Here is a 15236-nt window from a genome sequence, read left to right on the forward strand (position 1 = left end):
AAGTATGTTAATGTTTATGGTGAGTTTGGATGACATGGAGAGATAGGAAAGGAAGGGATTTGAAGGGAGAAAAAATCCCTTGTTGGGATAACAGATTGAGAGGGAAGGGATTTGAAGAGGAGGGAATTAGAAGGATTTGGATATTTTTGTTAAGGATTTAATCTCTTCAAAGTTGAAAAAATTTAAAAAGATTTGAAGGAAAAATTCTTATTTCTCTTTCTTTTCCTTCCATTCTCTTTTATATAAAAGTTGTTTCCCTTTTATTTTTCTTCCCTTCTTTTTCCTTTCCTTTCCTTCCCTTCCTCTTTCCTCCCTTTCATCTTTCCAAAATAGTTATCCAAACACACTAGTAGGCTAAGTATTAAGAGTATACCGTTGGATGTTTTTTAATGAAGGTCTTATTTTGCATGCTTTTATTTGATTTGATGTGTGAACTAATCTCATTGTGGAAATTGTTGTGATTGATGACTTTATTTATAGAGATTGTGGTGATTGGGAATTTTGTTTGTGGAGATTATTATGATTGGTGACACAAAAAATGATTTGGTTTGGCTAAGTTTTAGACTCATCCTTTTAAAGTGATGGAGTATGAGAAGATAATTTTTATTTGCAAAGGTTAATTAGCCTTATTGATTTAAGCTTGGAGATCATCACTAGGTGCACTATGAAAATTGAGTAAAAACTCTTTGGATGATGAAATATTGTATAGGGGAATTTAAAGATAGTGGTTGGACATACCCATTTTTAATTTGTCTTTTATTTAGGCAAAATTATAAGAAACTACCTAATATATACCCCTTTTTGTAAAAAACTACCTTATATAAAATTTCTTGCAAAAAACTACCTTATATAATACATTTCTTTGCAAAACTGCAATAATTATGGACAATCTACAATACAAGTCTAAACATGAAGAGCATAATTGTTTCAACACACTTACTAAGCCTACTACACTTGCTGACTTTTGCCTGAAGATTAAGGAGGATCACCTTCAAATTAGAATAAAGAGGAACATAGAAGCATGGCAAGACCAGAACGGAACAGCAAACAGTTCCCCAACAACCATCATACAAAACAGGAACAGGAGACTGTCCCCAAGTCAGCAAACAACAGAACAACAAATACAACGAGCTGTCTGCAGCCCACCTTGCGAGCCTTGGAACGTCTAGCCTGGTGTATGTATGAGCATGGAAGTTCAAAGAATGGCATCTTCATACCAGAAATAAGAAGCCAAAACTCAGAGCTAACACGAAGGGTCCTCACAAAGCCCACAAGAACATCTACAAGGGCGCGTGCTCGACAGATATTTGATGATGGCTGATTTCAGAATACTTAGCTATTTTTTATATTTCTGTTTTAGTCTTAATGTTTTGTATTGCACGTGTTTAAATAATAAGGCACGGGGTTAGTTATGTTTGTTAGGCTCCCCAACTAGCCGTTAGAAAAGCTCTATGTAAAGGAGCACTCTCATTGTATCATGGAGTTCAGTTTTTGGTTAATGAAATTTTCATTCAAGTGATTGTGTGCGATTACAAACCTGAGTGTTGTCTTTGTGAGTGAAGCAAAGAGAGGATTCAGTCATTTCCACGAGATTTAAGAGAGTGAATCCTAACTTGAGTGTGAGGAGGAGGCCAGGGACTGAGTGAAGGTTCATTGTCTCCATCCACGACATAGAACCATTCTAAGGAATTGTTCTTGTCACCCTTCTGTTTTCATACCAAACAGGAGGTTTACTTGTTCTTTGTGTGTTAAGAGTGTTCTTGGCATCAATCTTGAAGGTATTAAGCGGGTTCTTGGATCAACCCTCACCATAACGCTGAAATGAAGAAGAAGATGAGTTTAAAGAATCACGTGACTGTCACGTGACGGTCAAGGGTTAAGTTAAACGGTCAAAAGGTAAAAACCGTTATAAGGTAGTGTTTTGCAAAGAAATGTATTATATAAGATAGTTTTTTGCAAAAAATTTTAGATAAGGTAATTTTTTACAAAAAAGGGTATAGATTAGGTAGTTTCTTATAATTTTGCCTTTTCTTTTTTATCATAAACTGTAAAATTTGTTATTCGATATTGTGAAATGTCTTTATTTTTTACGAATGAAATAAGAAAATTTTTTCTAAACCAAGAAATAATTGATTTCACAATAAAGATTAAATGAAATTTTGAAATTAAACTTAACCGAATCTCTTTCATAATAATAATGAATACCTTTAAATTGTTAATTTGTTACGACCACATATTTTTCACTAGAAATCTATTCATTTTTTTGTTGTTTCTTAGATTATTAAGTTATGCTTTTGCAATTCTAATCCTTCCATGCACTTGGAAAAAGAAGGTTTAGCGTAAGCCTAAACAATATTACACATGTTATGTCCTAATTCTTATAATGGTTTACATGAATTTTATGTCATATTTGGGAATCATGATTTCCTTTAGAAATTTAGAATTAGTTCAAATTTATTATTTAGCAAATTAAAATTTTCAAATTTAGATTTGGATCAATAACTACCATTGTTTTTAAAGTAGTTAAAGTTGAGAATTTAAAAATGACTACCTAAACATTGTCATTCTCAAATTCTTTATTTATAATTTAATAATTGAAATCCATAATTTAAAATGAAATCCTTGTTCATTAGGGACCAACATTTTGTAGAAACTCATATGTCCATTCAGCATATTAGACAAAACAAAGTGTCTACTCCATGTGAAACTGCTTACCTATCAGGCTACCAAGTAGAATGTTATAACTTATCCATTTACAAAAACAGAATAAAGTTCCGCAGCCCCACCAGGCACCAGGCCACGGCCACTTTTCTTCAAGCCTGCTGATTAGGGTAATTAAATTATATACTCTTCTGCTTTTTTAATAAATTTACAGCTCACTTTGTTCCTTAATGATAGTTTCTACAAAAATATTCACAGAAATTTAAAAGATATAATCTTTTAGGTAGTAGATATATTAATTTATATACTCCATTTTGCTGTGAAAATTTTATTTAACCGTAAGCGCACGGTATGCGTGTAGATGCAGGTCGAACACAAGGAACCTAGGACAAATAACTTGTTTATTTCTACTAATTATATTATTTGAAGAGAAAAAAGATTGATTGGTTGTTTTGACTAATAAACTAAAAATGCAATAAGAAATGGGTTTAAAACTATATCTTAAAAGATCTAGAGCGTCGAGAATCCCCTAAATTCTTGTATGATCAAACTCTTATTAGCGTCTATGAAATGTCGGATTAATTATGTTGGAATATGAAGAGATGATCAAATGCAACAAGAGGGGGGTGAATTGTTGTGTATTGAGTTGTACTACATTTTTGCTCTAACTTGCGGAATTTTAACAAACAAAATAAAACATAAACTTAAAAAGCAAAAGATAAAAAAGAGACAAAGATTTTACGTGGAAACCTTCTTGGCCTAATAAGAAGGAAAAACCACGACCCCCCGGGATTTCAAAATTCTCACTATGTTTTAGGCAATCAATTACAATTACATAAAACAATTTGCTTCACTTGAAGCTTCTCTTCTCTAGGCCTAATTCTCTTTCTCTATTCTCCCTTTCTCTTTCTCTATTCTCACAATTCTCTTTTCTTATACCCTTAGACTTCCCACAAGTCTAATTACAACAATTCACACATCAACCCTTGCAAGGCCAATTCTCAAGAGATTAAAAATTAAAATAATTACTTAAGAAAAATATAATAAATTAATTGGCATTTAAAAACAGAAAATATTTTTCTTAAAATGATCTCCCTTTTAATGGACACTCTTGGATCCTCTTGGATTTTTTTGGTTCGAGCAAAGTCCCTTCTATTTATAGTGGGAACAGCCAGCAGTTTCCTCAGACATACCTCCCACTACCCCCACGTTCTCAAAACAAAAGGTGGTGGATTTATGAAAGTGTCCGGCTGTTATTTGCTCAAAGAAAAATCAGTTTCCTTAATGCTAAAAATAGCATAGGAGTTAAAAACATAAGATCCTAAAAAATAGGAGATCTAAATCTAATTAAGAAAAAGTCTTGGGCTATTTTTAGAAAACCTAAAAATAGATTTACCAATTAACTTACTAATTAATTTAAGCAATTAAATTAATTCTAAACCATTACATCAACTTAAAAACAGAAAATAATTAATTCGCAATTTTCTAGTCGATGTTATTCTCCAGACCTGCTACGTAGGAACAGCGTACTGTCTCCAGCTTCAACTTCAGTCAGAATGTTCATTTTAGGAACAGTAGACTGTACATCTACTTTGAACATTATAACACTTATCTAACATCTTGGACATATTAAGACATGTACATCTTCCACGAACCAAGTCATAGGCTTCATCAACGATTCAACAAAATTGGATATATACCTACAAAACAATCTCTAAAAATATGTTTGTTTATTTAAAAGTGAAGTCATCATCAAAACCTTGAGAGGCCAACAAATTATGTGATTAAATATGATCTTGTTAGTCTCAAACTCTCGCTTTGTTGATTAACTATTAGATTTAGACCCTACTAGTTCAATTTTCACATGCTAGTTTTGTTGAATGAAATAATAAGAATTTAACTAAAATTTATCCTAAAGCAAAGTTGATTATAATCTTACACGATAGTTCTATTGACTAGTCCAACAAAGCATATTTAATTTAGGGTTACTGGCATAATTCAATCACTTTAATCCTAATTTCATAGACACTTTCAATTACCAAATCATACTTGAATTATAGGTTCAAACCATAACCCTAGAAAATGTGGATCCACTCACCATTCATGGTGGAAACAATATTATGAACACAAATCTTATAATGAAACTAAGCATGATAAAAGATGATAATAATGAAATTTTAAAGGAAAAACAATAATTAAACTATGAAACACACAATTAAAGATCCAAAAGACAAAAATAGGAATAACAATACTACTTTTATTAAATGACAATTTCTAACAAAACAATTAAAGTACGACAAGGAAACATTAAACTAATACAAATTTGATAAAGAAAGATTAAACTAATATATGAGAAAGTAAATCAAAGATAAGAAATTAAAATGACAAGAAATTAAAACCTTTCAAGAATTAAAAATGGTATTTAATGGAGAAAGATGAAGGATGAAGGAGGAAGGAGGAAGGAGGAAGGAGAAGAAGTTTTCAATCTCCCTCCTTATGCTCCCCCAAAGGAGGCTTCACTTCAAATCTTCCTTATTAACCACTAAATAAACTCTACGAATTTAATTAAAAATAAAGATAAAAAAAAATAATATAAAATTAAAGTATTAAAAAAAACGGGCTGCACGGAATCCAGAAGAAAAGGCCCAGTCGGCGGCCATCTCCACAACAAGGATGCCGAGTCGGCTATTTTGGTTGACTATTTCAGCAAACTTCAAACGGTCGTCATTTCTTGCTCGATTGTCAGAATTGGGCATATAATATATCATTGAAAAGCTCTTGAAGTCTAGTTTCCAATGCCATAAACCTTGCATCAATACAATCTTCCTATCAAAAGTTATGACTAAAAGAGTAGACATGTATCAAATTTCACCTCAAAACTTTTGCATTATAAACACTCTTCTACTCTTTTTCTCATTTTCTTTGTATAAGATTTTCAACCGAGCTAAAATCCCTCTAGTAAACTCCATCATTATTCATCATTAACACCATAAGAATTATGCTTAAAAGAATCAAAACTACTCAAAATTAACATGAATAACCAAAATGGTTAAGTAGCATGAATCTTCAAAATAAGCATGAAATTATTAACAAGAACATCATTAAGGAGATTAAAATGATATAAATAAGTGCAAATAATTGCACTTATCACCGGCCAACATCGACGGCTTTCATTTCACACTCTCATTCCTTCAAGCATACTGTGTTAGTCTTTCTGTGAACAACCAAAACTCAAGTTTATGCTATACTTTTCTTTTATTATCATCAGCTAAATGAGTTTTGCCCAAAATAAGATTCGGAAATAAGAGAAAAAAGACGGACCAATACCCTTATCAACAATAAAAATATATCGATTTATACTTTTCTTTTTTAAAAGTTTTAAAATCCTAAAGCAAAATTTTAATCAGTAAACTATAAAGCAATTTGTCGAATAAAGCGCTATACGACTTAACAATTTACTATTAAAAAAAGTTTTAAAAATATAATATATGCTAGGTTTTATTTTTCTTTTCATTGAACAAAGAGAATTAAGTTCCTCCAAAGCATTATTTTGAAAAAAGATTTTAATTTATAAAAGTAGTTATTTGATTTTGAGTACAAGTAGTCTGAGGGGAGGCGGGCAACAAGATTCGAACCCTTGATCTAATGGTACAGGCACAAATTAATACAAATAATAAACTCCAATGAGACTGCCGCCACACCCGTGCGACCTTCGATCTCACCTACCAACACCAAGCCTTAAATCACCTTATTTCTAGACTTAAAAACCATGCTAAGCTTTAAAATGGCAAATCTAAAAGTTTATTTTTAAAAACTATATAAATTTTATTCGTAAATGTTTTATTGTGGCTTGGGCTAGAAGTGGTCGCAGAAGTAAGGCCGTCATATAAGAGATTCACTGTTAATACAAGACTTAGTTCTCAAATTATTTTTTGTTGAATGTTAGTCATGACGACAAAAACTAAATGAATAAAAATGATGTGTTGATGAGAAAAGATGAATTAGAAGGTGTGCCCTATTTCCATACTGATGTAGGATAAGGTGGTTTTGGTCCTTTAGTTTTGACTATCTTGAATGTTTTGGCTTAAAAATATAAAATTTTTGTTTGCCAAAAAGAAATAAATAAATTAGTGAATGTTAAAATTTTTAATTTGCAAATAAGATTAAACGAGAATATAGTGTGACCGGGAAAAAAAAATCAGTCTGTCTTGTTAGAGACCGTCTCATTGTGAGACGGATCCATACAAATGGCCCATTAGTCAAAAACATTACAAAAAATGAAAATTGAACTTACATATAGAAAGTGGTTTTTTAAAAAAACAAATAAATATAACTGTATTTTTTTAAAAATAGTTTAGATTGACCTAATTAAAGTTGAAATAGTGTAAGATAACCTCATATAGAATTAGTGAAAGAAAAATTGAAATAGATATACAATAACATGTTCTGAGTTTAAAACATTGGAGCTGTGAATGGTCCCCTCCCACAGATTGGGCCAATTCAGCCCACGGGTTTAAGATCTCAAAATAAAAGACATAAAAGAGACAACAGAACAAAAAAGACAGCAAATTAGGCCCTGTTCGGACTCCTTGATCATCACTATTGGACAACAATTTAAACACTAACGGTCCGTTTGGTAGGTCGTAATAAACGATGGTAATAGAAATGAAAAACTAAAGTAATTTTGGTTGAAAAATCTCTTGACTACCTTGATGGTCATGCTTGTCCAACTTCAATCATCTCATTTTCTTCATAAAATTCATTCCAATGCATTACCACCGGGAGATGTAGTATTAGGTGGTAATGAAAATTTGTAAACAAAAAAACTTATGTGCGATCAAAGTTTTGTTACCATGGAAATTATATGGAACTTTTGATGAAATTTTATACTATAAACCATTCCCATTGTCACCATTTAATACCACCTACTAAACGGGCCGTAAAAGACTAAAGATCAATGGAGCCTTTTTATGAGAGAATGTCTTTTGGTGTGAAGACTTCGAAACAAAGAGTTTATACATTGATAGTTTATATGCAAATTTTTAAATAAAATGGTCTTATGGTAAAATCATCTCTGTTGAACTGGCCCACGCTTATTTAACATAATCAATTATAGAAATGAGCTAATTATAAAAATATCTCATGCTGAGGCAATCTCACAAGACGAGTTGTAGTTTATATAATTGGACTATTCAATCTATATATAGAGCATGTCTCTTAGTGAAACCGTTTCATACAAAAATTTGTAAAATTGTTATAAATATAGTGTTAAGGTTTTCAACATACACAACACCTTATTTTTATGTCTCAATTTCAAACTTTCAATTTATGATTTGTGTAAACAATATATTACTACGGCAAGTAGGAATGTTTTAAATGAGTAAAATTCATGTTATACAAACTGACTTGATCTAAAATTAACTCTTTAATTAAATGGGCTACACAAATTTTTTTTGTTTTACAATTTTAAAAATAATCTAACTCATCTCAACTCTACTTATTTCTAAATAAGTTCAAATCTAATCAACTTTTATCAACTTTTATCAGGCTAAATAACTAGAACTTGAAACTAATAAAAAAATTACCAAGGTGTTTTGCCTCAGATTAAATGGAGCAAAGTAATTTATTCATATAATGGGACTATTGGAAAATGATTCTTTGCCATTCATTTCATGAATTGATGAATATATACAAAATGTAATCTCTAGTTTTTGGAAACTAAATAACTACAAAATAATAACCAAATCAAAAGATTTACAAAATAAACAAAATATTATTTTGTTCAAAGATATTCTATTCTAATACACCCCCGCAGTCGAATCGAGAGGTTTGTGAACGCTGAGACTGGATCGAAAATCATCAAAGACAATCTAAGGAAGGCCCTTGGTAGAAATATCGGCAATTTGATATCGAGATGGAACATGAAGTACACGAACATCCACATGTTGAACTTTTTCCCGAAGAAAATGTATGTCCATCTCAATATGTTTAGTGCGTTGATGGTGAAATGGATCGCCCGGCAAATAAACAGCACTAACATCATCACAATAAACAAGAGTAGCCATAGAAATGGGAAAATGAAGCTCAAGAAGTAAGTCACGAAGCCAAAAAGTCTCAGAAACACCATTAGCCACACCACGATATTCAGCCTCAGCACTGGACTTAGAAATCGTAGGTTGGCGCTTAGCAGACCAAGAGATCAAATTATCATCGAGAAAAGCACAGTAGCCAGAAATAGAACAGCAGGTGTTAGGAAAACCACCCCAATCAGCATCTGTGTATGATAAAAAGAAGAGATGGAGGACTTATATAGTTACAGTCCATGATCAAGAGTACCCTTGACATATCGAAGAATGCGTTGAAGGGCAGTCATATGTTCAACCCGAGGATCATGCATAAAAAGACAGACTTGTTGAACAGCATAAGAAATATCCGGTCGGGTAAAAGTGAGATATTGCAAAGCCCCAACCAAGCTACGATACAGAGTAGGATCATCATAAGGAGAACCAACATCAACACAAAGTTTACTAGAAGTAGTAACAGGGGTAGGAGCAGACTTGCATTGAGACATGCCTGCTTTATCAAGAATCTTAGTAGCATATTTGTGTTGAGAAAGAAATAGACCTGCGGAATTTCGAGAAACAGCGATGCCCAAAAGATAACCGAGAGGACCTAAGTCCTTCATAGCAAACTCAGAACTCAATTTAGCCATAATAAATTAACGAAGTAAATCAGATGAAGCAGTAAGAATAATATTGTCCACATATAACAAAAGATAGGCAATGTCGGACCCATGTCAATAAATAATGAGAGAAGAATCAGAAATACTGTTAACAAAACCAATAGTAGTCACAAAATCAGCAAATCGTTGATACCAGGCCCGTGGAGACTGCTTAAGACCATAAAGTGACTTTTGAAGAAGACAAAGATGATCGGGATGAGTAGGATCACGAAAACCCAAGGGCTGATGCATGTAGACATTTTCAGTCAAGTGACCATGAAGAAATGCATTTTTAACATCCAATTGATGAATATACCAAGACTTAGACAAAGCAATACTCAAAACAATGCGAATGGTAGCAGGTTTGACCATTGGGCTAAAAGTCACATCATAGTCAATGCCTTCACGTTGAGACATACCATCACCAACTAGACGCGCCTTATAGCGCTCAAAAGAACCATCAAACTTGATTTTGACCAAAAAAATCCACAAAGAACGAATCACATTAGCATTAGGGGGCCGAGGAACAAGATCCCAAGTATTATTCTCAATCAAAGCATCAAACTCCTCTTGCATAGCCCGTTTCCAGTTTGAGTTACGGAGGGCATGTAAGGGATTTTTGGGAAGAGGGGAAAAAGAAACGGATAGGGCTTGAGAAGTGTATTTGGGATAGGGTTTAAATATACCATTATGATTACGCGTGGTCATACCGATACGAGGTGGGTTGGGAGGTGAGGAAGGACGAATAGATATAAGAGAAGTATGAGGTGGGCTGTGGATTATTTGTGGGCTGGTCAAAGAAACTGGGCTACTTGATGAAGGCCCATATGGCAAGGCAGAAGAGCCATCAAATGAGGGAGAAAATGTTGGTGGGCTGCTGAGAGCAGGCCCAAAGGTAGAATGGGTAAGAGGACCAACATGGGGAAAAGTGGAAGGGGACGTAGGTGCTGCTAGGCCGGAGATAGCAGGCCTAGTAGGAGTTGGGGATGGGCTGTTTTGAGGGGTTTGAAAAAGAAAGGAGGGAAGGAGTCATCTTAGAATTTGTACTCGTGAGGAGTAGATTTAGAAGACCGAGAAAAAGGGAAAGTGGCTTCGTCAAAACGAACATGACGAGATATAATAATCTTATGAGAGGAGAGTTCATAGCACTTGTAACTGCGGTGTGAAGATGGATAACCCAAGAAGACACATGGAGACGAACGAGGATGTAATTTATGAATTTTAGAGGAGGAATTTAGAGGAAAACATAAGCACCCAAAAACTCGAAGATGTTTATAGGAAGGACATTTATGGTAAAGAAGGTGAGTAAGAGTAAGATTGTTGAGAAGATATGTGGTGGTATTTAAGGCGTGAGGCCAAAAGTACGGGGGAAGAGAAGCATGAAATAATAAAGTGCGAATAATATTATTAATTGAACTAATTTTTCTTTCGGATTTTCTATTTTGTGAAGATGTGTGAGGACAAGAAAAACGAAGATGAATACCTTGATTATTGCAAAATTGATGGAATAATTTATTGTCGAATTCACCCCCTTTATCACATTGGAAAGATTTGATTTGGAGTTCAAATTGGGTATTGACATAAGCATTAAATTCACAAATATATCATAAACTTGAGATTTGCGAAATAATGGGAAAGTCCACAAGAAATTACTTTAGTGGTCAAGAAAACTAATATAATATTTGTAGCCCGAAGGACTCGAAACCGGTGAAGTCCATAAATCACTATGAAGAATCTCAAAGGGACGAGTACTAATAAATTGAGAATGAACGAAAGGCAATTTAACATGTTTACCCAAAGGACAAGAATGACACACAAAAGTTGGATTTTATTACATTTGATGGAATTTGAGGAGGACAATGAATTCAAAATCGCATTTCCTAGATGATCTAAACGGGAATGCCAAATACTAGAAGATAAAATAGAAAAAGCTGAAGATGTGGATGAGGGGATGGAAGCTCCATGTGTCGATTGGAAAGGATAAATGTCGCCGTTGCTATTAGATCTAAGAAAGATATTCCTCGTGGCCAACTCTTTCACAGAAAAACCAAAAGGATAAAATTTAACAGAAACCATATTATCACAAGTAAATTTTTGAACATAAATGAGATTTTTAATAACCTGAGGTGCATGTAGGACATTTTTAAGGTAAGGAATTGAAGGGAGGGAAATTTACCCATGACCTTGAACTGGAATCATATGACCATTACCAACAACAATTGCATTATGTAAAGGATGCTTGAAAGAAGAATAATAAAGTAGATTACCTTGAGATTGAGTCATATGTGAAGTAGCACTAGTATCCATGTAATATTGCTCATTCGGAGAAGATAAGGAGAGAGAATGCATGGCTTGATCAATATTGGTAGGAAAATATCCCATAGATGATGAAGAACCCAAACAAAAACCTTGCGTCAGGCGTAAGCTACAAATTCCAAACCCAGAATCTGACTTGGGCCGTTGGTGAGTAGGTGCTGGAGTGTAGCGAATGAATGTGGAAGCTGGGCCCAAGATAAAGAATGCCAACCAGCCCATGTAAGATAAGAGCAAGGAGGGAAATAAGGTGGGCCTTCTCTAGTTGGGCCAATAGCATAAGGGTTGTAGGAAGTAACTCTAGTGGGTTGCTAAGAGTGAGGACCACGCCCACCACTGTGTGGTTGGAATGGAGGGTTGTGGTGGTTTCGACCACCACAGAGAGGCTGTTGGCTGCCACCACGATGGGTGGTGGTTGTCCATGAGTCAAAACCTTCAAATTTTTCAAAATTTTGTGGAGTATGAACAAGAGCGGAGTTTTGAGTGGGGAATTTTGTGGAGTAAGCCATGAGAATAACAAAAAAGAGAGGAGGAGATAGAAAAAATAAATAAATAAATAAATAAATAAACTGGTAGCCACCAAAAGAGGTGGTGGACGGCTAGAAGAGGGAGGCGAAAGATGATAGGATCAAAAACCTATGCTCTTGATATCATATTGAAAAATAATTTCTTGCCATTCATTTCATAAATTGATGAATATATACAAAATGTAATCTCCAGTTTTAGAAAACTAAATAACTACAAAATAATAATCAAATCAAAAAATTTACAAAACATATAAAATATTATTTTATTCAAAGATTCTATTCTAATAGGGACAACTAGGGCGGGGCTTGTTATTACTCGTTTAAACATAATGTCAATTCAACACATGAATGTAACCAAACTAAAAAGTCTACTTAAAAGCTAACAAACTAACATCAATGAACATGCTTCTATAGGTCAAACGTCCTTATTTAAGCACACGAGTACTTTTATCATAAATCTTCTAATTAATGTTTACATTCAAACTTATTTTACTACTTATATATAACTAAATAATTTTTAGTCCATCATTCCTACAATTTTTTTAATATTTAATATAATATGTGTTCTATTAATCACTGACTTTATATTATATACATATCATTTCAGAAAAATAAAATTTTTATATAGACATGAATTTACAATAGTTATAATCTAGTATCTTTACATCTCATGTACTTTTAACAGCTTATTTTTTGTTTTTATCTTTTAAAAATTCTTACTTAAGACTGTCTTTATAAGATAGACGTTTCAAATGGGCCGACTCATTATTACTTAGAAAAAAAACTATCAGAAAAACGCGCGCTATGTAATCCTAATTGAAGCTGGTGTTATAACCTATTGAAGTTGACATTATTACCTGTTAGAATTGGTATTATAACCTATTAAAGTTGGTATCTCCAAATAGGTTATAACACCAATTTTAATAGATTATAACACCAACTCCAAATACCAATTTTAATTGGTTATAATACCAACTTTAATAGGTTATAACACCAACTTTAATAGGTTTAATACCAACTCCAAATAGGCTCAACCGCGTGCATCAACTTTTAGATTTTTTTCTAATTATTGGGCTTGGGCTTGGGCTTGGAGAGCCGTCTTTTATAAAGACGGTCTCTCAGAAGAGGCATTGTTTATCTTTTTTCTCACTATATGGAATAAATTTCAAAATTAAGAATATTAAACAAAGCAAAATATGTGAAACGAAGAACTATATAAAGATCTATTTTTTATAATTAAATGTAATATTATATTATTATGTTTCATAAAGTTGAATTACTTTATTAATTTTGTTATTTGGTTTTAAGTAGAATAATAATACTAATATATAAACTTCATCATTTTCATTATACTTGTTGTATTCCGCTCATAGGAAATATGCGAATGAGAAATAAAAAGAGAATACAAGGCTTGGCAAAAATTAAAACCGTAACTAATCCTATGAGAAAATCCAAAATAAAATACTACTTCGTCCCTCTCAATTTCTCGCAATATGTAAATGACACTTTTTTAAGGAAAATGTAAATTTTGGTATTAAATAAGGAGAGAAATTGAATTGTTTTAACGATATCAAAATATAGTTTAAATGTGTGTATTAGATTATAAGAAAGTGGTACACTAGAGATTAAAGACTTTTTTCAAAATTAAAAAAAAAGTAAAAATTTTTGGAATAACTCAAAAGAAACGGTAACAACATGTAGTGAATTTCACCAGACAGAAGGTATTCTTGCATAAACATTGTGGGCATAACATAGTTTAGAGGTGTTCAAAATAGATCTGATAGCCTGAATTGAACCTAACCTCGTAACCATATCCAATTTGATCAGACTTCAAAAATAATTTATAATTATGCAAAATACAAAATAAACAAAAAAATCCGATTTTAAACCGATTCAAATTTAACCCGAAATCAACCCAATAACCTGAAAGAACATCTTTAGCATAGCTCATCAATATAAGCTTTATCAAATGGCCGGAAGATAAATTACTTACCTAAGGGCATAAGTCATACTCATCATCATATCTTCTCTAGACGCCAACTAGAAGGCGGCTGGTCAAACACTCAACTCTTATGGGCCATATAATATCACATATGCCAAATGTTCCACATGTTAAATAGTTATCCTCTTACACATTCATTCCATCTTACCAATATATTTAATGTTAGTACAACACTATACACTTATAATAACTTCAAGCACTTAAATATTGACCGCATACCTTCTAATAAACGTCACATTATTAAACAGCTGCCCAATACCCACCTTCCCTCTACTTGTACAAGTCCATAAAACCCACATTTTGTTCATACTTCACCTAATATCTTACTCTTTCTATAATTCCTTCATTTCCTTATCCATCCATCCATCCATCCTCAAAAATCAAACTAAACATATCATGAAGCATCATCAAATTCAAACATCCAAAGATCATGGCCATGATCTTCACTCACTTAATAAAAACTCGACTTCAAAAATTGTAAAATTGAAGTCATTATCTTCGTTAGCACCTCCATCTAATGCTTCATTGCAACCTAAGGTTTACAAGGTTAAACCTATCCATTTTCGTGAGCTTGTTCAAAAGCTTACCGGAGCTCAATCGGATCACATACAATTACTACAAAAACAGTCTAAACCCGATCAAACTCGACCTAAAACAAGTGTTGCACCACCTCCTTTGTCACTACTACATCAACCCCATCAATTAAAATTTCATAATCAAAATGAGAATAAGCAAGCACAAGATAATGATATGGGTACTAGTGAATTTATTATGTCACCTAATTTTCAAGCTTGGTTTTCATTTGCTATGTTAAGTCCTGGACGTGCTGCTATATCTCAGTTGGAGTAACGATCACTTTTTAAGGAATAATTTATTTTTTCTTATTACTTTTTGATTGTATACTTAACAAAAATTTGTGCTAGTTTTGTTGATTAGGATTAGTTTTAGTACACTTTCTTATGGCTAAATCATGGTTCAAATGAATAATAAAGTTATGGATTCCTTATTTTCA

General features: G+C 32.8%; 2 protein-coding genes across 2 annotated transcripts; one reads left to right on the forward strand and one right to left on the reverse strand.

The window, feature by feature from the left end:
* Positions 1–8531: 8531 nt before the first annotated feature.
* On the reverse strand, positions 8532–9373 carry LOC130821584 (uncharacterized mitochondrial protein AtMg00810-like). Its single transcript, XM_057687372.1, has 2 exons — positions 8998–9373; positions 8532–8935 (listed from the first exon to the last, which is right to left on the reverse strand). Exons 1-2 carry the CDS (start codon positions 9371–9373, stop codon positions 8532–8534), a joined length of 780 nt encoding a protein of 259 aa, XP_057543355.1.
* Positions 9374–14380: 5007 nt separating this feature from the next.
* On the forward strand, positions 14381–15236 carry LOC130821289 (uncharacterized). Its single transcript, XM_057686982.1, has one exon. It carries the CDS (start codon positions 14621–14623, stop codon positions 15071–15073), a length of 453 nt encoding a protein of 150 aa, XP_057542965.1. The 5' UTR covers positions 14381–14620; the 3' UTR covers positions 15074–15236.

Source organism: Amaranthus tricolor, chromosome 8 (genome assembly GCF_026212465.1).
Source record: "Amaranthus tricolor cultivar Red isolate AtriRed21 chromosome 8, ASM2621246v1, whole genome shotgun sequence".
Taxonomy (NCBI): Eukaryota; Viridiplantae; Streptophyta; class Magnoliopsida; order Caryophyllales; family Amaranthaceae; genus Amaranthus; species Amaranthus tricolor.

Bases quoted from the DNA above. Each gene is read 5' to 3' on its own strand.
- LOC130821289 (XM_057686982.1), top strand. From the start codon at position 14,621: ATGAAGCATCATCAAATTCAAACATCCAAAGATCATGGCCATGATCTT.
- LOC130821584 (XM_057687372.1), bottom strand. From the start codon at position 9,373: ATGGCTAAATTGAGTTCTGAGTTTGCTATGAAGGACTTAGGTCCTCTC. The intron at 8,936-8,997 runs GTACTCTTGATC...TATCATACACAG, and splicing joins CATTCTTCGATATGTCAAGG to ATGCTGATTGGGGTGGTTTT.